The sequence below is a fragment of the Bactrocera oleae genome, chromosome 6 (genome assembly GCF_042242935.1).
Source record: "Bactrocera oleae isolate idBacOlea1 chromosome 6, idBacOlea1, whole genome shotgun sequence".
Classification (NCBI taxonomy): Eukaryota; Metazoa; Arthropoda; class Insecta; order Diptera; family Tephritidae; genus Bactrocera; species Bactrocera oleae.
This window is the reverse complement of record NC_091540.1, coordinates 19,924,733-19,951,610: the sequence shown is the minus strand read 5'-3', so window position 1 is coordinate 19,951,610 and position 26,878 is coordinate 19,924,733. Positions and strand designations below refer to the sequence as shown.

Sequence of the window (26,878 nt, the reverse complement as noted above, 5' to 3'; positions counted from 1 at the left end):
CGTGAAAAATTTGTTTTCATACTTTTCCATAGTTCTAGACATTGGGATTGATAACTTTTTTTCTTTGGTTTCAGATTGCTGAAATCGTCCAGATTCGGATTAAAATCGTAGATATTGTGGAAAACTCCTACTTTATCAGCTGTTAATTTTTGAAATTTTTAACTTTTTATTTTAAATTTTGATTTTTAATGTATTTTTGTAATTTTAATAATACCAAATAGAAAAATTAATAGTAAAAATATAAATGGTGTTTTTTGCGACACTTCAAAAATTACTTGAAATTCATGTTTATAGACTAGAATGCCTCTTTTGTATATGTGTGAATTAAAAGGTTAGTATTTATTACCACTGCTAATCTACCAAATGATATATATTACTCAGTACTTTTATAATAATAATAGTAAATGTACTGTCACAATGGGTTTCACTATTCAATTTCACAAAGAAACGACATTTCAAGAAAAATTTTATGCACTAGCCACTAAACTCATTAAAAGTCACTTATTAGTTTATGGTCACAGTTGATAATGGTCTATATATATACTATGTATCTGCTTTCAATAAATATTTCTGACTTTAAACAACAAATCTCACATGCAAAATATTAAAATTTTCAATTGGAAAAATTAAATTCATGTTTTTTGGGTAAAAGCATAGGCTATTTTTATACCCTGAACAAGTAATGTTAAGTTTGCTACTAATTTGTAATACCCAGAAAGAAACGTCGGAGAGAGTATAAAATATATACAGATGATCTGTGTGTTTACCACATATATACGCGAACTAGTCCCTCAGTTTTTGATATATCGATCTGAAATTTCCCTCAAGTTCTTTTCTCTCCAAGCAGCTGCACAGTTAGCGGAACCGCCGGTATCGGATCACTATCGCATATAGTTGTCATACAAACTGAACGATCAAAATTCAGTCTTTATAGCTGCCATACAAAGTAATCGTTTAAAATCCAGTCCTTGTATGGAAATATTTTGTATTTGTGAAGGGTATTATAGCTTCGGTGCAACCGAAGTTAACATTTTTTAAATTATGTTTTAATTGTGAATAAATTTGCAATAACAGTTTCCAATGTTTAATAACCCCTTTACTGCTAAATTTTTACCAAAAAAATCTAATGCTAAGACTCTGTTTCTAAGAATTTATTTTATTTTATATTTTAATACTTTCACTATTGTAGTAGTTACAATTCGCATCTGTACTCTCAAATACATAATTATATAAATTATTTCTACTAAATATATTTCACTCACAATTAAGGCAGAATATGAAGGCAACTTTATTATACTCCCTCTTCTATGCTGCTCTTTAAGCAGAATATTCATTATTTGTTGTAGGACATCTATTTTAATTGTTTTATTATAAACCATAACGGCGAGTAAATTGTAAGTACTGTCACGGTATTTATAGTAATAAAACTCTAAACTAAATTTAGGATTATACTAAAAATAATCAACTAATTAAAATAAATTAAACTAAATTCAGGAATTTAGTATTTGGATATTTGTATAAATTCAATTAGTGATATTAAATTAAGCTAGCAATGCCAGGACCAATCATTTTTTCTATGTTACGGTGACTTAAATACTTAAGTACGTATATCATTTAGGCACTTTGAGTGATTTTGTGTGCTTTTTGTTTCTTCTTTGTATTCCAGTGTAAGTAATTGCGTAAAATAAATGCTTTAAAATATTCGAACATTTTCGTACATTTTCGTGCAAAAAAAATAACAAACTAGTATATACTTTACGTTTTAAGAATGTAAGATATTACAATTTTCAAGTAAAGAGCAAATTCTATCAATGTTTTGGATATTTCGTCCGTTATTATATTTTAACCTTTAAAGTTTGACTTCAATCAGTGTCAATAGAAAATCGCCGATGGTGAACGGGAATCAACAGTAAAATCCTTATACACCGAGAACACAGATATCTGAAAGAATTAATTTGGATAAATACTTTTACTATAAAAAGAATAATTAGAATAATAATTTCTTCTTCAGATACACATCGTATATTGAAGCATTGATACTTCTTTTTGAATAAGAACTCGGCTGGCAAGTAACACAAACAAAGTAAGCTAATTACTGTTTATTGAATCACACAAAAGAAAGCATCGTCAAGGTTTTGTATGGTTAGATACATATATTATATTATTTTTCCTATATTTTTAATTTGCTTTGTTTAACCTTCAATCGGCCGCGCGACGTCGATTCGACCGCATTCAATACATTTGCCCTGCTATTAATAATAATTCTCATTGCACGCATATCATGTGCTAAGTAGCTTGTCTTGGTTTCACTACCTACCGAATAAACACCCTACCGCACATCATGTTACAGAAACATTTGTAGTCATTTGCAATGAATGTTATCTTGACGAAGAGACCGATTTTTAAGAAAACTATACCTAAAATGATGGTTATTTCGACTATTTGATCTCATAAAGGCAACTGGTTTTATAATTTTATTTAATGTTATTAGTTAAATCATATTGATTAATTAGTGTTTTTTTCTCTGACATATCCAATACATACGAATGACAGCGCCCCCGCTTAAAGGTTAAAACCCCATTCCTATCCTTTACATAAAACATACCTTGTCTTTAAGTTGTTGGCAGAGTTTCAGACCGGCGCAAAGCATTGGCATTACGTCGTTCAACCACTGTACGGTGGCCTCCGCCTGGCATGAGTCAAAGCGCATTGTACCCTGTACGGTAATTAGTTGGTAAACAGCCATAATCAATTTGTGACTTTGAAGATAAAAACTGACGGCCAAGTCTTCCGATAAGTTGGGAGCAAGGGATTTCTAAAATATACATTTTATATATTTATAACAATAGTCCTTCCATAAGAAAGAAAATTAACTGACCATATTACGACTTTTAATCAGATCGGCAATAGGCTTCTTTTTGGGTAACACCAAACTAGTGCGCGCACGTTGCAAAGCCTCCAATATGTTACCTACTACATTCATGACTTCATCAGACGTTCTACAAAATAAGGCATAGTAATTTAATAAAAATTATTTGTGAAAGTAAGTTAAAAATCACTTGAAATGGTAAGTGGCATCTACATCATCAATGTGGTTAATTGCTTGCTGAAGGTGATTTGCTGCATCTTGCACTTGCTGCAACTTCCATGGCGAGTCTTGGTTGATACAAGTTTTCTGTTGTTGATGAGGTGGCCGCGCAAGCTTAAAGCTTATATCCTTAAAAGGATTACTTGTTAAATATGATTTATGTATATGTATGTCAAATTTACTGCATGCGTAATGCTATCACCCGTAAGAGTCACAATGGCACGAAGTTTTTCTGGCGCTACATTCATTATGTATTTTTCAGTCTTTTTACCCTCATTGGCATACAATGGCACAGGAAAGAGGTGAGCACACTCGACCAATATCTTTCTTAATTGTTTTAATATCGCATGTACCTCCTCGCGTAGCACCCACTCAAACTCCACCTGCTAAAATTGACGAATAAAAGCATTTTGATTATAATCAATTAAGCCTTTCTATATTGCAAGTATCTTTTTTATAAAGTTATTGATGCATTTAGCTTATTTAAATTACCAAATTTCTGGCTTCCTCCTTTTCGGTTTCCATCTTTTGACGTAGCCAGCTGTTTTTCGTTTTGTTGCTGTAATCGTTATCAGCTGGCAGCAGACAATCTGGTAAAGTCGGCAGATGGCGCTGAGGCTTTCGATTCGTAAATCCATTTCGAGTGAAACTCCAATTCGTAGATCTTAAAATGTAATATACGAAATTCACGCATTTTAAAAAGAGCCTTATCAAAATTTTGTATTATGTTTTGCCAGAGAATGTAAAAATATATATTTTTATATATTAAAATATATATTTTACATTCTCTGGTTTTGCGCTACGAATCGGATTGTTAATTCAGAAAATTATGAGATGTGAGGTAAACTGTCAAATACAACAACGAAGTATTGTAAATAAAAAATAAGAATGAAATTGTAAGTCAGAAAATATAATATTATTATTTAGTAAAAATGTTGGTAACTCATAAATTTTACTATTTGCTAAAACTGCAGGAATTAGCCAAATTTAATAAAGTAAATAAATACGCAAAAAATCTTATGTTATATACTTGGAAAAAAAAAAAGGATTTGACCACGGTTTAAATTGAAAACAAAGAGTTTGTTGTTCTTTTTTAGGACAAAGACTAGAACTTCAGGGGCGTTTTCAAAAAAAAAAAAAAAATTGGGGAAATAACGGACACACTTACACACTTACATGTGTATAAAAGTTCTAAATAAAAATTATATCTTCAAATTAATGCATTTGTTTTTGTTTAATTAATATTGCAATTTTCAAATAGAGGCATTTATTCATTTTACGAATATTTTCAATGATTATAATAATTAATAACAAGAACAACAACAATTCAAACGTAGCAATTGTATTTGTTTTGAATTTCAATTTTCAAATTCCCCAATTCAGGGAAAAAACGTACCGAAATGTACACAGGCTGTTGGTCCATTTTTACGCTTTGCTTGACAACGAAGCGAAAAAAGTAAAAGGCCTATGCACATACTACTTTCCTTGCTTTGCCTGACAGTTTATACTGAAACCACATAGCAAAAAAAAACAAAAGGACATTTCACATACAACTTTCTTCTCTTTGCGTGGCAGTTCATACAGAAACAACGAAGCTCAGAAAACAAAGGGTATGCCACAATGATCGCTTTGCTTTCAGTGTTGGTCTCTAAAACAAATGGTGACTGATGCTTGGGCAGGCGTAAAAAGGTGAGAGTTGCACAACATTTTGCTTGGTTTCGTGTCGAAAACTTTTTATTAACGTTCTCTGATACAAAAGCGTACATCAAACTTTTCTGTCAAAAGAAATGAAGCAAAAGTTCTAAGTGAATTAGCCACAAGGGTAGACCGCTTTGCAAAGAAAGATGAGAATTGCCCAAAATTCCTCATGGTAGAAATATACAAAATGGTTTGATATAGACTACTGCGATCCGACCACCATAATTTCGCTTTGTTTTAATCCACTCCTCTCCAAGCAATTGCTTGGTACTCATGCATACTGTATATTTATTTTATGCGTACAGAAATATCTTCTGTCCCAGAAATGTTATTTGTCCAAGGTTGTGCTCTGTATAATGGACATAAGACCAAACGGCGATAGCCTTTGGAAGCAGACTTTAAGATTTTTTTGAGTTGGTCAAATTAAGTTTAATGGAATTATGTTGACCTCGTAAAATGCCGCCAAAAGATTGATCTCTCCAGCCATCGCTCACAACTGTGGCAAATTTTATAATGCTATTATATAGCGCTGTTTGATCTCTTAAACAGTTTTAAAAATTTATGAGGAGAATGAAAAAAGTAGATTTCTACTTGTAGATTTAAAGTAGAAAATTACTTTTTTCTACATACGTATTTTTTGGGAAAAATAGATTTCATTTTTTAAGACTTTAATAATTGAAGCATAATGTTTATTTACCAATTCAATAATTGAATATGAGCATTTATATTCACATCTTCTAACAATTATCAATAAAATATTATTCAACATAAACATACATACGTATTTAATTATCATTTCCAGGTTTTGTTAAAATTTGGGGCATTGCATCTGTCATAGCAGCATGAGACCGAAACTATACGTGCTAGCAATGAATGGCAATATATACATATATTTAGACATCAATTGTTAAACATTAGTAATGTGCAGTCTCCATTGGCAATATTGCTAGCAATACAGATTTTTAGCAATTTTAAATTGCATGTCAAATGCCCCGTTAAGAAATTGATATAAACTTTGTTTTGCACGCTGTCAAAATTTTTTCAGCAGGGACTATCCAATTATCGGTTAGAAATAAATAATAAATAATGAAAAGAAATTTTCACTTGAATCCATGCTGGCTCCTCTCAGTAGCGTACGTCTTTCTCCAATCAATGGATATTTCGGAATTTAAAAATGCTTACATAAAAATTAATATTAACTTAATATATAAATAGTTAATTCTCTCTCCTCTCCTCTCTTTCATAAATATTTATATTTTTAACACAAAACTCAAATGGTTTATTGCACAGAAGCATGCAAAACTTTTGGTTTATGGCAAGGAATAACAGCTAGGTATTTCACAACTTCTATAAACAACTTTCTATGTCTCTTTTTGGGGTACACAAATTTTACTTATCCAAAAACCGTAAACATTGGCAGCCAATTTACTGTTAATTTGACTGCCAGTGGTGACAATACTAAATAATTCAAGCAATGTAAAAAATTAGCATAACAAATTTTAAGGAAACATTATATTTATATACTTATGTCACAATTCGAAAATTGGTAAATCGGATTAAAACCACGTCTACTTCCAGTATATCACAATTTTAAAAGCCTTTATAAAACTTTCCACAAATAGATAATTTAAGGTATGCCACCTCAACATTAAAAATTGTCCAAATCGAATCATAACTTTTCAAGCCCCTCGATACAAAATATATGAACCTCAGAGCCTATGACTGAGTTTTTCCCGAAAATATCGTTTCATCTATGAGATATCTTAATGAAAGGTTGTGTGCCAATCGGTAGAAAAATAAAAATTCTTACAGATAAGAGTGAAATTTTGACATTTTTCGTGGTGAATCCGAATGTCAGAGTTATACCCAGCTCCCGAGCTTGGTATGTTTTGAACTTCAAATGTCAAAATTTTACTTTCTATTTGGCACAAAAAAAAAAAAAAAAAAAAAAAAAAATTTGTTTACACCATAGGAAATGTTTTCACCCCACTCAACACAGGGAAAAATGTTACCGTTTGGCACACAGCCAAAGTAAGACAAAACCTTCTTCCGATAATAATATGTCGTTATACTAAAAATGGAAGCTTTGATATACCTAATATAAGAATTTCAAACTTTCGGTGTGCCTTATTCTGTATGTATCAATCCATACCTAAGATATCTTAGTAAAATTAAGTGAACCTATATTGCCGAAAATATGTGAAGCTGGTTTGCGAATTACTTGAGATCCCATATACTACTTGTACAAACATTCATATGTATAATGATTTTCCTCTTTCTAACTTTTTTTATTTGGCAAGATATTTTAATGAAATTTCATACGAATTATTATCGAAGATAATGCTACAATATTCCAACGAACTGTTCAGATCGGACTACTATAGCTATAGCTGCCATAAAAACCGACCGATCAAGTCAAAATCAAGTTCTTTTATGGAAACTTTTTTATTTGTGCAGGGTATTCTGGTGAAACCGACGTTAACATTTTTCTTGTTGTAATCCGAACCATAACAAATGTAAGTAATTTTTAAGGAACGCAAAACTGCTTTTTAAAAGTACTTCTTCTACTTTTTAGAGGTTCTGGACCAACAGAGACCGACGAATGTAGAAAGTTGATAAAATATTCACTGTGCATTAAATGCCCATTGACGTAAGATAATGAGTCGAATGCACAAATCCAGTCTTAATAAGATTGTGCGAGGTACTCTTTATTCCAGTCATAAACGGTGAGCTTGCTACGGATAGGCACGTGTAAGCACGACTTATGGTTTCCACCTTAAGATAATAGCATTTACCGCTTAACAAAACTTAAAATACACATAATTTCTGCACCAAAGCGAAGCTTATTAGCCTCAATTTAAGTAAGCTCTCTGATTGTACACACATACGTATACATAAGTACATACATACGTACGTACATACCATATATGTAAGTTCATACATATAATATAACGATGTGGAGTCATAACACAGTCCCAAACATGTTGGATTAAAAAATTAAAATTAATTTTGAATCCAAAATTTTAGAATTTTAAAATTTTAGTCATGTATGGTATTACAGAATACCGTTGTGTAATCAAAACCATTGTACTCTGTGCAACATTTTGCGCTAGTACAAAAATTGTGACAAATTCTGAAGCTGACATGGAAACATGTGACACAAGTACAAAAAATCACGGTTTTGTATATTGAAAACATTTTATTTGCTTACATTTGGTAGAAGTCGAACACAAATGCAAAGTGAAATCGGAAGAAGTGCGAAGAGGAGTTACCATATATGTAAGTATGTGTATGTATATGTAGATATTTAGGCCACACTTACACACGCCTATATACACTGCAGTATAAGAACTCGGCTATGAAACACATTAACCTACTTAATTTATACCCTTTTGACACTTCGAGTTATTTCAATTTAGAATTATATAATTATATTAGACTATAATTCGCACCTTCACTAAATTTTTTTTGAACAAACAAAACGGTGCCTTAATTAACTTAATTTCTACATCAAAATATACAAATATTTCAAACACTTAAGAAATAAACTGTGAAAGTACGATATTTAAATTCATAAACACACACATATGCATATAATATACATACATACATACATTTAAAGATATAGTATTTATAAAGCTTGGGAATATGACTATATGTACATATGTACATCTGTACCCAACCCAACCACATACTCACTTTGGACGTACCTATGTATGGATGTATGTATATATATGTATATACTTATGTATATAAGCAGTGGTCACGCCAAGCAAAATTTTAATTAAACAAATTAAGTTGCCATAATCGATTGTGTTTAAATTTGGATCATTTATCATACACCAAAAATTATAAATGTGATTATTATATCTATGTACATAAATATATATATACATGTACATACATAAGTATGTGTATACATTTGCACACCCAACCACACCGTAGCATGGCAGCACAAGCATTTCTATCAGAGAATCTTTTCTGTCCGAACTGTCAACACTTTTGCTAAGAAAACCCATCTACTTAAAGTCAACCAAATACACAACAACAGTAAACAAAAAGAACATATGATCGGTGTTGCGATAGGGCGGCCATGGATTAGATATTTGCTAGCATTGTTTAGTGATAAAAGCCTTAATTAAATACGCACATATTTACATATGTATGTACGTATTGACATGTGTAAATATATGCATTTATGATTGCCATAACCATCGTAAAACAATTATGCCCGGTTTGAATTAACTAAGTATAAAATAATCTAGTAAAACTGAATTTTCCCAACAGTTATTTACATGTAAATAAAAAGCAAGCGTTTCCAACATTTTAGCTTTATGCATATACATACATATACAATATACATATGTATGTATGTAGGTACATCGGTATGTACATTAGAGCGGGTCGATTTTCTTTCTAAAAAAATCGCGAATACGGAAAATGTTCTGCGGATCATTCTGAACATCTTAGCTTAAAAGAAAATGTATTAGAGAACAGTTCTGCGAAATTACAAGCTCTTAGCTATTTAAGTAAAGGCCGGCAGCCGGAAATTAAAATAACTGAATAATCGATTGTATGGGAGAAATGTGATATGGCCGATCTGGCCGATTCCGACATATGATCAATTGAATCTCAAAATGCACCTATGTATCAAATTTCATTCGGATATCTCAAGCACTGACGAATAAATTTTTGTAATTCCGAAAAAAACTTCACTTAAACTGGTTCGAAACCGGTTTTATACCCATATTCTCTTAGACAAAGATGTTCAGAATGATCCGTAGAAAATTTTTCGCATACGCATATATACATATGTGGTGCACATGCGTATGGTGTAATTTTGTAGATATACATGTACATACGTATATATTTGCGAATGTTTGTCGATGTGATTTTCTTCGTTTTTCTTGGGAAAGACCCCTTTTCTGAAATCAAGATGTGACTCACTGGGGACAGACGAGACCAATAACAATATCTTAATATCTCATTTAAACACTGTAGACATGTGGTTTGCGTACCTTTGTGGCATGGCGTTCGCTGAGGTTTTCACGGTTGTATGTTTTGTTTACGGTTATTTTAACTGTTTTTGTTAACGTTAGTACTATGTATGAAGCGGGTACATAAGTATGTGCCGCGGCAACTAAAAATCATTTGAAACACGAAAATAAATTGATTTATAATCGTGATATTGCGACCGCTAATAATACAGGTATATTGAACCGCAAAAATTCCCAACCGAGTATAAAAAGCGCCTGTCTTTATGATAAGCTCACGACAGCTATGCTCGCGGAATGTCAACTGGGCACTAAATGTGTTAAACAACTAACTGCAGTGACTTGAAATGAGCGGTCGCAAAGCTTCTGGCCATGATTGCGAATACAATTCTACAGCAAAACAAATTTACCGTAGCGAGCGTGCTGTGCTAGCCAGGCTGAAAGAGCATGTTAGCCGATAAAACGTCTAAGAGCTTTACCACTCGGCAGGTGTTGGTCATGATTGCAGCGGCGTGCGAGCGGCAGTGTTGGCGGAGGTGGCGTGAAACGGTGCGCACACAACGACTCATTAGAATACGCTATATCAGCATACATATGTATGTACGTATATGCATACATGCGGGCATGAGCTCGTACATACATATGTATCTACATATGTACCACATTTTGACACACACGCACACATATTTAAATCTGTCGGCCATACACCAAAATATTTACCGGCGCGTGTTGTAAAGCGGCTCACACTCCAAATGAGCCGAAGCTTAGCGCGTGATAAGACTTCGATGATATAATTGTATAATACCAATAATTTGGCCGAGTCGCCATAGAAGAAGAGTAGTTCTGTTCGCACACACAAATGCCATCGTGAGCATAGCATCGAGCCAAGAAGATATACTACATACTTCTAATATGCTAAATATTAATAGCTTATTATCGTTATCAATAAAACAGATGAACACCCGGTTGATTTGACAAATAGTGGAGCCACCACAATTTTAACGTGATCATTTACATACATACATATGTATACAAGTACATACATAAGTACATAAGTATATGCCTCAAAACATATTAGTACACTAAAGGTTGGTTGAAAAGTGAGTAGTGCTCACCAAGAAATATCACTACTACCTCCAAATTTTTCTCAAGTTGGTACATCTGTCGTGAGAACACATGCAAAGTTACAAGTCATTCTGCCAATTAATTATTTGTTTACAAGCCATTTGAAGTTGACGTGTCAGAGTATTTTTTTAATTTGAAAAAAATTTAATATCGCGCAGTGATTAGATTCTTTGTTTTGAATGGTTTAAAAGCAAAGGAAATTTATGAACAATTGTTAGAAATGTATAAGGAGTCCTCTCCTTCAAAACGCATCATCGAATTTTGGGCTGCTGAGGATACAGGCTAGGCTTGAAGAGCATACACGCAAAGGACGACCAAAAACCGCAACCACACCAGAAATCATTGAGGAAGTGCATAATATTGTTAGTTAAGATCCAAGTTTGACCAAGCGTGAAATTGCTTATGCCATAGGCCTCTCAGACGAAAGAATACTTTATATTTTACATAGAGAATTACATATAAAAAGCTGTTTGGAAAGTTAGTGGCGCACACCTTAGCAATTCTACAAAAACTAACTATGGATGAAACTTGGATATACCATCATGATCCTAAATTGAAACAAGATCGTTTACAGTGGACTGAAGCTGGTTGTTCAGCTCCAAAGCAGCTGAAGTCTCAACGATTAGCAAAGAAGGTTATGACATCAGTTTTTTGGATGCAAAAGGAATTTGTTGATTGATTATCTGCATAAAGGTACAACAATCAACTCTGAATATTATTGCAGCCTTTTGGATCAGCTGGAAGAAAATAATAAAAAACAACAAGCATTTAAATTTGAGTTGTACATTTGTGAAGACGTGGCCTGACCATAATGGAGAAACTGTTAACGTAAATGATAAGACAATAAAAGAAAAGAATCACATGACATTTTAAAGTTAGGACAAAGCTATTTTTCTCTTTTTGAGAAGAAATCACTACGCAGTCCAAGAGAAGGTAAAAATTGTATATAAAAAGAGATTAGATACATATACATACATATCTCTAAAATAAAAACGGGACAGACTTCAAAGATCCGGCATCAAGCGCAGCAGTGCAAAAAGGTTGCACTGGACCCACTAAAACAACAACACTGATAGAAGCAATGTAATATTCACAGATGAGTTACCTTTTCTATTGTTCAAAGATGTGCTCGGCTGAGAAAAGGGCAAACATTTATTGAAAGAAGTGTTAAACACGCTCAAAGGGTGCATGTTTATGTATTCTTCTCTGCTCATGGACTTGAGGTTTAGAGGTGCTTCCCCGAAAGCCTGAACGCCGTTAGAATGATAAAAATACATTTCTCCGAAACATGGGATCAGACTCTATGCTCAATGGAAACAAGAAAACCATATTGTTACTTTAGACTGGCCATCACAGCCACCAGACGCCAATCCAATAGAGTAAATTTGGCCTTTAATTAAAGCCAAAATATCAAGAAAACATTTAACGTAAACAAAAGATGTGGAATATACGTAAAATTTAGTTGCAAGTTGCCAACAAAGATGTCAGGCTATAAGAGCCTAAGAATTGAAGCAAGTATTAAATGAGAGTCAGCTATAAGCTATATAGTGTTTTCTATAACTACAATATTTTTAATTATAAACGCTACACTTTGTAAAACGGACACGTTATTTTTTGAACGCACTGTAAGTAGAATATAATTAATCGTCTGCCTGTTTATTTAGCGTTAGTTATGGCTAAGGATATACATATGTATGTATGTATGTTCATATGCTATGTTCTTGTTAAGGAGGTATGTAGAATAATTCGTCCAAAAACAAGCATGTTTTCTGAAGGCACAGTTAGTTAGTAAAGGAACTTTGTGCTAGAATCTAGCAGCTAGATCATCCGAACCAAAAACTGAAGACTCATTCATTAGTTAATAGTATTCCCTAGGTAACACCGGGAGAGCTTTTCAAATTTTAAATTTTACATTCTTTCAGAAAATTTGAAAGAAGAACGATTTTTATCATATAAGTCGGCTAATTTGTTATTGAAAATAACTCTCCACCGTAACCTTGTAAATTTTTTACAGAAATATCTTTCATCAATCGCTACTGTAGTTTTGAAGTTTTAAGGGGCGCTGAGTTCGAAAACGTGAGTTATGTAGAATGTTGGAATACTGAAAAATCTTATGTAAAACGTTCATATGACAGATAAAAAAATTCTTTTAACTTTGTCAATTTTGATCAATCGACTTTTTGACACAATATTTGACACAATATTCCTGAAATATATGCACTGAATTATAAAAAAAAATAAAACAAGTAAGGAAGGGCTAAGTTCGGGTGGTTTTATACTCTTGCAACATGCAGGACTACACTTAGGTGACCATATTTTTCCCTGCAAAACACGGGACCGGTTTTTTAGTCATCGATTCGTTGTAAACAAAATTGTGAACATAATTTGTAAGTTTTGACCACTGGCGGCCTACATGATCATGATGATGAGACGAGTTGAAATCCGGTGTCAAAATTGGACAATGGGCGTGGCACCGCCTACATTTAGGTGAAATCACATATCATTGGTACAATAATAATCTTATGACATTCAAATATTATGATATATATGCATGTGATGCTTCCAGTTTGCAAATCAAGCACTAATTAATATATCGGGATACAAATTTGTACGGCCTAAAAATTGACTATAACGATTCAAGCTCCCAGATACCGGAAATGAGGACCAGAAATGGCTGACGTTTTGCGAAAATATCGATCATTCTGTGAGATTTATAATTGAAATTCGGGGAAAATCTTTTTTTTTCATAATAATAGTGTTGTGTCAAAACTGAGTTGAATCGGATCACAAACTTATATATCGTCAAACAATGAAGTAGAACCTTTTCGCTATATTTCTTAATAAAAAGTTTTGCCTACACCTCTAGGTGTTTCCCCAGCATAAATCCTTACAAGTTGCCAGAGTATGAAGTGTTCGGTTACATCCGAACTTAGCCCTTAATTACTAGCTTCTTTTTACTTTTGATGGTCTTGTAAGAAGTTGTGCAACGGGGAAGCACCTTTTTTCCGAGGAGTTGTCGGAAATGACGTCGTTATGGCCGAGTTTTTAATATACAAAACTTTTGTAAAATACGTATGTTTGGAATAATAAAAAGTGTGCATAAAATATTTCATTTTTTTATGAAAAAAAAAATTATCGAAAATAGGCCGTTCTTTACCCGACGGAACCCATGTAACCCCTTAGAAGCAGTATTTGTCTAAAATTTTATCCCGATATAAGAGAGTAGGCGTGAATGTGATTCGAGTTATTAATTTACCACCCATTAGTGGGCGGAGATATAATCCGATTTCACTTATTTTATTTCTAGCGGAGTGGATAACTTAAACATTAGCATGTGTGCTATACATTGATGCAGATCTTAGTTATGGAACCTTACAGGTTTTCGATTAATTGCGTTTTGTGGGCGTGGTAATGTTCCGATTCCGCCCATCTGCAATACCGACCTTCTCATGATGCCAAGAAATATGTGTACCAAGTTTCATCACCCAGATTCCAACTCGTCTCTTCATCCTGATATATATATAACTCTATATCTATCTATATTAGCTTTAGGTGATGCACACAACCGTTAAGTCAACAAAACTATTATACTCTGTAGCGACATGTATAAAACTGTACATACATTATTCGACGAAAGATAGAAAGGATTACAATCATATTTGAATTCTTAGTAATTTATATTATAGATCATAGACTCACATAGTTTTATTTCTATGTTTTATATGTCCGCGATATTTGTATTAAAATCCAATCCAATTAACTCAAACGAGATATATGAGAGTGGGCTACATTTCAGATATTGGAAATATAAGAAATCAGTCAAATAAGCGGAAATCTAGCGGATATGAGGTTTAGAGGTGGTCTACCCAATTTCATACATACTCAGCGCTAACTCACATTACTTTTAAGAAGACTTGTCCACTTAAATTTATCAAAATATCATTCGTTTCGACCAACCTAAATAGTTTAAAGCCAGGTGGAAATTCCGAAGTAACTAAATTGTGTATATTGGAGCTAGGGAAAGCCTAGAAAGTCTAGATATTGTATTAAATTTTTACATTGTTCAAGTATATGTTTACACGCAATTCTATGAAAATAACGCACAAACAGACCGACATAATCGGCATGAAATATGCTTGAATAACGAAAGTCATTATATACAGTATATGGAAGTTGAGCTAATTTGTGAACCGATTTCACGCATTTTCAGCATTAGACTATAGTATTATATATCCAATATTATACGTTCACTTAATTTTGCTAAGATATCTTACATATTGACCGCTATACAGGTATACGATATTAAGCCAACCGTAAGTTTGAAATACTTTCTGCATATTCTGTATATAATTCTACATACAATAAACCCTACGGTTTTTTGATCTGATTAAAAATCGAATTTTGGCAAGCCAAAAACGACCAAAATTTGAGGTAAAACTAAACTTTTTTAAAACGCCGCCATTTTGTCAATTTTTGCTTTTTTTTTTGTTCGCGTTTGATTTGAACGGAGAATATCTTTTAGTTTAACAAAAAAATTTTATTTTTAGGTTTCATCTAAGAAGGTTGGAATCACTGCATCAGTGGGGACCTTTTTTAGGTGCCTTCGAAGATGTCGTATTACTCAAAAAAATGTTACTGTGTATTCGATCGATACAGTAGTTTTACTGTAAAATTGTCCCTTAATTTAGCCCCTCTGATTGAATTTATATCACTTACTCGAAGAAGTAAAACATAGTAATAAAACCTATGACCTATGATATAAAGTTTTGCAATATTTTAGCATTTCTATAAAAGACATTCATAATTGGTTTTTATTTTATTGTAATTTAAATACTTTATTTTATGAGCAATATTTTTGGTAACAAAGTTAAGCGTGAGTATACATTTTGTGTACGCGTGTAAAATTGTGATAATGGCTATAAAAACGATTATTGAAAATACATTTATACATATTGAGATATACATACATGACATACTTCTTTTATTAAAAATAATTTAAAAAAAAAATTGGTAAACACGCGTCACGATGCAGGGCCGTATTTTTTACTGCTGGCGTTGAAAAATAGCTTCTAAAGTATAATCAAAGCATTACAAATATTTATGTAAGCAAGTACGGATGCATGTATGTACTTTTGTAGGTATGTTGAGTTTTAAATCGACGCTCTCTCATATTGTTGTACTTGTAATTATAACATTATATACCGACTTCAACTAATCGAGCAGAGAAACGCCGTCTTTGCAACTGTTTGTGGACGTAGATCTATTCCCCGGTCATCATTTCCATAAATTCTGTAAAAATAAATTAAGAATAGCTGTTGAAGTTTTGAGTACCTTGGTTGTTGGCAGTAATTTTTACACACCCGTAACATATTATATTATAATAGTTGTATTCATCTAACGAATGCTTGTAACACTTAAAACTAATCTAGATAAATTCGGATATAGATATACAATACATACATATAAATAATGAAGATGCGGAGATCAGTTAATATTAGGGGATACTGCCTGTCCATCCGTCCGTCTGGGCAAGCGAAAATGAAGATTTGTTCCCTAATAAGTTTAATGTACAAACATATCTCAAACTTGCTAGAAACAAATCCTTCCGGTACCTTCTCAAACAGTGTGAAAATTAATTATTGTAAATCAAATTCCACCACTCCCCATATAATCAATAAAAAACAATACGCCAGGAATGTCACAAGCTAGATGGTGATTAAAGGCCTCTTAGGAATCTGTGTACAAATTGAACAATGGGTGTGGTACCATTTTTAGATAAAAACTGATATCCCGGGAACTACTCGTCCAATTTCAACGAAACGTGCATAACATTATATTAATTTTGTCACAGTGTGAAAATGAGCGAAAGCGGACTACAATAACGCCCACTTCTTATACGATGAAATCTAATTTTAAATTTCCTGTGGTTATTTTTCCTTTACAGCAAATACTGACTTCAAGGTAGTCTTGTTGTCTTTGTTGAAATCGGATTATAACTTTTCTAGCCCTCAGATCGGTCGAGTAGGTTCCGAGATTTTTCGTTTTCACATAAATGTAGGCGGTGCCACGCCCGTCATCCTTTTGCCATCCTGTCAACCAAAAAAGTGCTCGGCTGACATACTGCGCAAAATATAGCCATAGAATTAAACAGATTTTTAACGAGTGGAAAATTTTTAACAAAATAGTTAAGTAAGTGTTAACGACACTAATATCAAAAAACCGATAAGTGATATCTTACAAAAACACTACAACTCATGTGTGGCTCACACCTCACTGTAAAGAAATGCAGAGCTATAGCAGTAGAAAAACTTAAAAGCATGCAAAAGCAAATGGTTGTGGCTGAACCAAGGATGAAGCAAGATGTTACTACTAGATGGAATTCTGACCTTCTTATAATGGAACGTACATATATGCTTGATATAAGAAGAGCTCTCTGCTATAAAAACTTCCTTACCAAATGCGTATTGAAGCCGATAAAGCATATGACAATAGAAGTTTCAGCGCAAAACTATCCATCGATGTCACTGGTTGTGTCTATAGTCAGAGGACTACAATATGCAATAAGAACCAAGCAAATAAAAACTACGAAAGGAGAATGCTTAAAAAGTAGTTTGTTGGAAGTTATTTCGCGTCTGACAAGATGTGTACCAAATCAACTTTCCTAGATCCACGATTTAAAAAGATTGCATTTGCAAATGAAACTAACTCAAGTAATGCTCAAAACTGATTGGTAAAAAAGGTAACAGCTTAAATATAAAAAACCCGAAGAATTTCCTCAGCCCCAGTAATAGAACTACCCGTGGATAAAAGCAAATTATCTCTTTCGACTCTACTTGACCAAAGAGTAGCGAAAACAGAAGCAAAAACTATTTGCCACAACGCCCCTAGTGTTAATGCACATATCGCTTTAGAGCAATATATTAGGCAAGATTTCCTTGAAAGAAACCATACCCTTAAAATAACTGGGACAACAAAAAATCAGCATATCCAGAACTCTACGAACTGTCAAAAAAGTGTATGTTTACCTGCTACTTTAATTCCGTCTGTAAGAGTCTTCTCTCAAGCTAAGCTGGTCAATTAATAAATAACAGAAGAAATAGATTAAAAGGTCAAAAGCTTGATCAAATCATATTTTTAATTTACAATTATGATATATATGTAATTAATATTTTTTCTTACACAGTTTTTATATTCATATTTATTAAATTAAATTAAAAAAAAAAAAACATATAAACCTTTGTATTCATGTATTTAAAAACAAGGTTGCACCGAAGCTATAATACACTTCACAAATAAAAATGGTTCCTAAGAAGAACTTGAGTCCGATTGTTTAGCTTGTATGACAGCAATATGCTATAGTGGTCCGATATCAGCCATTCCCACAAATGAGCAGCTTCTTCGTGAGAAAAGGTTATATGCTAAATTTAAGATCGATATCTCAAAAACTGAGAGACTAGTTCGCGTATATACAGACGGACATGGCTAAATCAACTCAGCTCATCATGCTGATCATAAATAAAATACCACTACTTTGAATTGTTGTTTGAAGAGCACGACTTGGCCTTAGTTATTAAATTTGAATGAATGAACGAAAATATTAATTGGATAGTCAAAATCATTCAGTTATTAACTATCGATAGTTGAAATCACTCGATAATTCCCAACACTAGTTAGATGAATGAAAGTATTATATGTTACTCTGTAGCAATATATTGCAAGAGTATAAAAATGTTGCTAAACAACCTATTTTAGGCAAGAGGATAAAATGTTGTTAGAAAGAGGTTATTTTTGAGTTTCATTAAGATTCCATACATAAGGCCGATAGATGCTGTATAAAGTCAACCGCGGAAGTATTGGACCGATTAATTCCATTTTTGATACAAGGGCATGCTGTCATCACAAAACTATTCTTCCCGAATTTCAATATTAGACCTAACAGATTGACCGATATGTTCGGTTAATAATTAGCCTTACGTACTGGGGTCCACATACTTATATAAAGGTTATTATGATATACCTTGAGGGCACTATTTGTGCGTAGTTTAATTCTGATAATTTCATTGATGTTAGATTTGTATACTGTAAAAGAAGTGAAAGAATCACGTGGACTTTAAAAGTTTGTTATACTTGTATGAGAAGTTTGGTTGAAATTGGTCAAGTAGTTCCTGAGATATAGGATTTCACCTAAAGGTGAACGGTGCCATCTTGATTTTTAAATTTAATGCTTGTGGCGAATTTATTCAGTAGGTTATCGCACTTTTAATAGTTTTTAACATAACCATTAAATGGAGAGTGGGCGTGGTTATTATCTGATTTTATCCATTATCGCAATATATGAAGAAGAGCTAAAAAGACTTCTGCTCAGCAAGTGGGGTTGAGTTAGCTATAGCGGTTTTGAAAATTTAGGACGGGTCACGTCCGCTTAAAAAAAAGTATCGTTTTGTATTCATTTAGTGCTTGGTTATGGCACTTTTTTTTCGTTTTGTGGCGTTTTGTGGACGTAGCAGTGGGCCGATTACGCATATCTGCAATACGCTTGGGTTCCAAGGATTATATGTAGCAAGTATGGCTTGCACGGACAGAAAGACGGACAGTCACGCGGATTTCAACTCATATCATCGTGATCATTTATATAAGTATACTACATAACTCTATATCTATCGCGATTAGTTTAGCATATACAAACAACCGTTAGGTGAACAAAACTATTATACTCTGTAGTAACATGTTGCGAGAGTATAAAAATTGATATTCACGCGACCCATTTCTACATGGTTTGGTTCATCAACATATATATAACAAGTATATACCATATACACATACGTTGTATGTACATTCTCGTATTAGCATGGGTACACATACTTATGTTCGAAAACTCACAGTATAGGAGAACATTTTTTAACACACATACATACATATGTATAAATATACGTACGCACCCTCTAATTTCCAGTGAACGCTCTTCAGAAAAATTTATCTTTTTGAAAAGCTACTGCAAAATAACCAGCCAACAACAAGAATATCTGACTAAAATCACTCACACTATAAACCGATTTATATTATTCATATGAAAAAGTTCAATTGTTGTTTTTCTACATGTCGACTGTTTTTAATTAGCCGAACAACGCTAATTAACGCATTAGAAAATAAATAATCGGATAACGCCCTCGCACCCATAGACGCGTTTTCTTGTTGTTTATAACAGAAGCATTCGATCGAATGTCTGTGGCAATAAAAATTTGGACCATAAAACCTAATTATAGCCATAAATGCCACTACACTACACGTATGAAGGCAATTTAGCATTAATAAAGCAAACACATACACACAGATACAAGAATGCCAATAGTGCACCCGTATTGCTGATAAACACTCATAAATTTACCATCAAAGTCCACCGTGCCAGACCCATCCGAATCAATCTCCTCAATCATAATATCAAGTTCTGCTTCGGTCAGTTGATCGTCCAACTCTTTGAGAATCTCTTTTAAACAAGTTGTTGGGATGAAACCGTTGCCTTGTTTATCGTATAAGCGGAAAGCTTCCCTCAACTCCTTTTGCATAGCTTCGGCATCTTCTTCGACGATAAACTTGGCAGCCAACTGCACGAACTCCTCAAACTCCAAACGACCGGATTCTACAGAGAGTGAACGCAAACAAATATAATTCAACGACTTATATATTATTATATATATTCGTATATATATATTCGCAAATAAATGTATATAACTATTAATGAAGTGACTTTGGGGAATTCCTGTTAAGTTTAAACGCACTATTGGGTTCCTGGGTTATAAAAAAAATCGTGCTCGTGTTTTGAGGCATTCAAAACTATTATATTTGTTCGTTTAGAGTGTGACAAAGTCTCTAGCTCAATATTTGGAGTAAAAGTTTTAAATTTTCGTGTGAAAAGAGCTGAAATTGTATTTGTAATTGAAATGTTTGATTAAATTTGTTTATTTAAAGTCGTGAGTATTTTCAAATTATTCAGAAAATTCACTAATCACTTTACAAATGAATGTACTAATAGTTCGGAAGATTAGCTATATACATATTTATTGAATGCAATTTTTGAAGGAAAGCGAACTCATCCCAAAAGATTACCCGAATTATGTATGTACGTGCATAAATGATTTGAACATAGAAATTGTAAATAAATTCACTGAAATTCGCTTTATAAGAATTTTATAAACCCAACCGACTCTGTGATTTCAGAACGAAATCTGAAGATCTTTAACTCGCCGCTGGTGTAAAGCAAATGCAATGGCAAGTATTGCTGGAAAATATAATTGGCTTGGGTTATATTAAATTTTACTTACTGTCTTCATCTACTTCTTCAATTAGTTCCTCTAAGATTTTCTTATCGAACGGTTGTCCCATCAAACGCAAAATATCCGCTACCATTTCGGTTGGTATGCTTCCGGTTTTCTGGTGGTCAAAGCTGTTAAAGGCTTTCTGGAGTACTAAAAAATTTGGAATAAGGACGCTTAGCGATGTCTCTGCGGATTAGTAGAAAGCAACTCACCTGCAATTTGTTCAGGTGTCAGGTCTTCGTCCTGTAATTCAGAATGAAAATTTTTTTCTTTACTACATATTCACACACACACACCCTATCCAAACACATGACAAATAATATAACCACTTTGGCGGACTTACTACGGAACTCATTTTCACTGTTTACTGGGAAATTATATTTATTTTGCAAAAAGTCTGTAGTGTACCAAAAGCTTCAACGTTCGTCCTCCAACTGACAATTGCTCCAAAATATCACATCAAAATACAACTATCTGAGGAAACACACACATGAGACCACATACATACAAATCGTATATTCGTGTATGGACAGTTTTTCAACGATCGCATTAACATCCAGTTTTGTCGGTGTTTTCCTATTTCACTTCTGTATGCCATAGTTTTTATTATTGTTGCGGTGGAAATCGCTGTAAATTGTTCAAAAGAGTACAGTATATTCTCGCCAGCCTGCCTCTTAACACACTTCCACGCATACGCCTGTGGAGGTTTCGTATCGGCTGGCGCATGAGTGCTCCCCACGAAATTTCTGTGGATGGAAGCGTGTGTATCTTGTAGTAATTGCCCGTTTGACTTATAGTGGATTGCAGACAAACTAAGAAGCGTCTATAATGTCGGTTGTTCGAGTTTTCTTACTGCCAGTTTTTACTTTCAATATATAAAATATTTACATCTGCACATACCATATATTTACATATATGTATACATATTGGCTTTCATTCATTCATCATGTGCATATATTTCTGTGAATAGAAAACGGAAAGCATCAGGGGACTCAAAGTAACACCATCTGAACATTATGCGTATCTGTTTCCTTTTTACAACCCACCTACCCGGCGGCGGCCTGATTTGTAGGAACATATGTATTCTTGGCCTTTGTTCACGTGCTCTTTAACAAAATATATGGAAACTATTAACACTTCCATCATATCATATTTCAACCCATAAAAGTATGGTACACACACATTTCTTCGTAATGCATGAGCGCACTGAAAAATCAAACGCTCCATTTCGAAGCCTATTAATGTTTACACATACATACATATACCTAAAAGGAAACCGTGCCACCTAATTTACTCCCTGAGAAAACTTTAAGATCATATACAGTACTTGTACATATGTAAATATGTCGCAACATGTTGCACATACTTAGTATTAATCGGGATAGATATAGAGACATACATATACATATATCAAAACAAGAAAAAACGTTAACTTCGGTTGCACCAAAGCTATAATACCCTTCACAAATTCGTTCAGCTTGTATGACAGCAATATGCTATAGTGATTCGATCTGAACAATTTCTTCGGAAATTCCATTATTGTTTACAAACTTCGTGGCAAACTTTCTAATAATAAGTTTAATGTATGTACTAATCTCAGAAGCAAGATGATTCGAAAGTGCTTTGCGGATATCCTATATCACAGGAAGTTCTCGACCAATTTCAACTTGGTACATAACATTATATACGTGTATATACATACGATTTTCGTTATTCTAGCAGACGTTAATCCGAACATTACGGTTGATGTGTGAGTCATTTACATAAAATTGCATGTTCTCAAGTTTATGTTAGTTTAATATCATTCCAATTTTAATTCATTCAGTTCAGTTCAGACTTTCCCCTCAAAATCGGACCATGCCCACAGAATCCCGTTAATCGAAAATATATAAAATGCTATAACTAACCGTCAAATTGAAATACAAAAACTGTAATTTAGCATAGCGAATCGCAGTAGGAAAGGGCTTCTATGTTTTAGTATTTCTTTAGAGAGAGTGGCAAAATTGGATAAAGCACGTGACGCCGCGCACTTTTGGGTGACATCTTATAACTCGGTAACTACTGTACCAATTTCAACCAAATTTAATGCATTTCACTATCCCGGCGTTCTTATGCAACAGTGTGAAAGTGAGCGAAATTGAACAACTACCACGCCTATTGGGGCATATAACATTTTTAAATTTCTTCTGATTCGTTAATTCTACAGCATATAAAACGAGTGTCAAAGACGTTATCGAAATAAAGCTTTACATAAATAGTTTCTTTAAGGTATTCCATCTCCAGGATTGCAAATCAGACATAAAAAAATTATTGAAATTGCATTTAAATTAATTTTTATTTATTTTGTAATTTCGAAAGTCATAATTAAAAACAAATAAGGAGGGCAAAGTTTGTTAGAATTATTTAATGTAACATAGTAGTTTCACATATTTTCGCCAATAAACTAAAGTATATCCAATATAATACGTTTAATAGTTATGGTCCGATATGGTCTAATTTTTAAACCTGAGGTGGCATATCTTTCATGCAAATTTTTATCCCGACATGTTAATTGGAGCTTGATTTTTATACTGAAAAGTGAAAAAATCAAATGGAATTTAAAGTTGTGTTATATGGTTGCGTGGTTGCAGTCCGATTTCGCGCCGTAACATGGGAATGTCGAAATAATCGGTACAACGCTCATCGCCCAACTTTGAAACTAAACATATTTATTTTTCTAAAAATTGTTTACCATATTAGAGCAGCAGCCGGCAAATTTAAACATTCAAGCGAATCCTTAAGTAAAAACTTAGATATCTTGATGAAACCAAGTGTACCAACATGTTTCTTGCCACCCGAGAAGGATTGGTATTGCAAATAGGCAGAATCAGACTACCAACCATGGCCACCAAAGGCTATTAATCGAAAAAATATAAAGTGTCATAACTAAGCTCCACAATAAGATAGTAGGCTGTCATTTTTTTAAAGTGGGCGTCGTCCTGCCCTCTAATAAGTTTAATGTACATACTACGCTCACCCCCCACCCTGTAAAAATGGGTGAATCCGGTTATAACCTCGCGGCACATAAAATTTTACACCCGAGATGTTACGAAAAAATTTTATATACATAAATTTGGACTATGGGCGCGGCACTGCCTACATTAAGGTGAAAACCCATATTCAACCAAATTCGGTAGGTAATATGTGATTATAATGACATTCCTACATTACAGTGCGAAAATGGGCGAAATCAGACAAAAACCACGCCTACTTTCCATATAACACAATTTTGAACTCCCATATTTTTTTTCACTTTTCAGTATACAAATCAAGCCAATAAATGCATCCGCATAAAACTTTGCACGAATAGTGCCTTTGAGGTGAGCATCTTATGGTCAAAAATCGTTTAAGTTGGACCAAAACTATTCAAGCGCCCAGATACCGAATATTTGGACCCCAGTTTCTATTACGAATTTTTTATCGACAATATTGGTCAACCTGTCATAGTATTGAAATTCGAAAAGAGTTTTCCCCGGCTTTGATCCTTGCAAGTTGCCAGAGTAAAAAATGTTCGGTTACACCCGAACTTAGCCCTTGCTTACTTGCTGATCCTGATTTTGAGTTTAAAAATAAAAAGTCAGCCATAGGCAAGATTGGGATTTTTTAAATTAAAAACTTTTGAATTTTTTTCAATTTTTAGTCGCACATTATTTGGGTTGGCTTTATATTGTGTGTATCAGTCAATATGAAAAATATCTTAGCAAAATACAGTGTCCATATAATAATGGAAATACGTACAATGGTCGCCCAATATAACGAAGCTATTTCGTAAAATAGAAAAATTCTTTAAATATATAAACTATAATAAAACCATATTTTCAAATAAATAACGAGATATTATATTATATATACAGTTTTAAATAAATATAATTTAATTCAATTACTTTATTTTTTTACAATTTTTCTTCTATTAGGATATGTTTTTTTTAACAACTTCCAAGACCACGATAGGACAGCATTCCTCCAAGTAGACTTCGAGTTCATTTAATTACGGTTAAAGATAGCAATTTGTTTTTGAAAGGACTCGGTTCTGAAATTTTTCAAATTACTTAAGATCGTAATTTCTTGGCGAACGCTAAAAATGTTAACCTTTAAAAATGTTTGAAAATTGCTTCGTGTGAAAGGTTATTATTTTATATGAAGTTCTCTAGCTTATTAATAAATGACTCTACACTATTTACGTTAGATGACAGCTTTTCACCAACTCACGTAACGCACTAATTTCCTGTAATTTCCTGCGATGAGTTTTTCGCCGATTTTAAATTTCGCGGATATGGCCTTTACTGAAAGTCCCTTGGTAAAACGAATCTTATTCAATAGATTTAGTTTATTTTCTTTTTATTTGACATTGCACTTTCTAAACAATACGAAATATAACCAACCACATGAAAAAAGTATTTTGAACAGATTAAATTATGTTAATTTTAAGAGCGAAAGCAAAAAATGCAAAGTTCAAGATAAAAATATTATTAATATCAATAAGATTATTTTGATGGTTCGTTAAACCGAAAATTCGGTATACTGGACAACCACTGCAATACAGTTTAAAAAATGTGTGAAATCGACATATCACAAGTTTCGTTATTCGAGCCGAATATGTCGGTCAGTGTGTGAGTTGTCTTAATAAAATGGAGGGGAAATGTGATCTCGATTATACTTGAGTATTTCCAAAGGTAATCCAATCCGTCCAGACCTTCCCCTGGTCGAAGTTTTCCTCATATACCCATATAATATAGCGACGATATCTTAATAAAACAAGAAAAAATTATATCTTTGGTTGCACCAAAGCTATAATACTCTTCACAAATACAAAAGATTGCTTACAAGAACTTGAATCGATCTGTTTGTATGGCAGCTACATATGTATATTCTATAATAATCCGTACCGAACAATTTATTTGGAAATTGCACCATATAGTAGTCCGATATCGGCTGTTTCACAATTCCAGATCGATATCTCAAAAAATGAGGGACTAGTTTTCATATATACGGACAGACGGACGGACAGACAGGCGGACATTGCTAAATCGATTTAGCCCGTCACGCTGATCATTTATATATACATATATATTTTTCAAATTCATTCATTCCAACTACAATGGTTTAATAGTTGGTAGGGCAATATGTTATTGGGTCCGTCAAAACGATATCAGGATGTTACAGGAGCACTGAACATTTTTTTGTGTGCTTCACACGAAATACCTTTTTAAATGCGCTTTTCATAGACTTAGCTGAATATTTACACAAAATCGTCCATTATAACATTGTTTGTATATCTACATATGTATGTTTAATTGGTTGTTTTAATTCTTCTAGACTGGTTTAAATCTGCAAGGCTTTGAAAATCAGCTTTTTGATGAATCCCTATTCCGCTGAAAATTTATCACAACCAGACAACATTTCACCTACTTAAATAATGTGAATGATATTGAATCTTATATATTATTTTTCGTTTTTAGAAATAGTTAAAAATAAATTAAAATTTTGCATAAACAGAATCTTTCTTATTTTCTTTTTTACAAAGTTAGTAAATAATTTTAAATTTGTAAAAAAAATCTAAATCTGTTATAAAATTTTTTGGTATACGACCTTCAAGCATCTATCGTTTAAGTCACAGGTTA

The 26,878-nt window shown here is 33.1% G+C and overlaps 2 protein-coding genes and 1 long non-coding RNA gene across 3 annotated transcripts; 1 reads left to right on the top strand and 2 right to left on the bottom strand.

The window, feature by feature from the left end:
- Positions 1-1,136: 1,136 nt before the first annotated feature.
- rogdi (rogdi atypical leucine zipper) lies at positions 1,137-10,092 on the bottom strand. The gene is made up of 7 exons (XM_014237225.3): positions 9,805-10,092; positions 3,581-3,752; positions 3,271-3,474; positions 3,060-3,217; positions 2,879-2,999; positions 2,606-2,815; positions 1,137-1,941 (listed from the first exon to the last, which is right to left on the bottom strand). Exons 1-7 carry the CDS (start codon positions 9,813-9,815, stop codon positions 1,873-1,875), a joined length of 945 nt encoding a protein of 314 aa, XP_014092700.2. The 5' UTR covers positions 9,816-10,092; the 3' UTR covers positions 1,137-1,872.
- LOC138857638 (uncharacterized) lies at positions 3,749-26,755 on the top strand. Its single transcript, XR_011396807.1, has 2 exons — positions 3,749-3,984; positions 26,574-26,755. It is a non-coding gene; the product is annotated as an uncharacterized lncRNA (long non-coding RNA).
- Positions 15,710-21,715, bottom strand: TpnC73F (Troponin C at 73F). The gene is made up of 5 exons (XM_014237227.3): positions 21,562-21,715; positions 21,431-21,461; positions 21,225-21,368; positions 20,291-20,542; positions 15,710-16,194 (listed from the first exon to the last, which is right to left on the bottom strand). Exons 1-5 carry the CDS (start codon positions 21,571-21,573, stop codon positions 16,166-16,168), a joined length of 468 nt encoding a protein of 155 aa, XP_014092702.1. The 5' UTR covers positions 21,574-21,715; the 3' UTR covers positions 15,710-16,165.
- Positions 26,756-26,878: the final 123 nt, after the last annotated feature.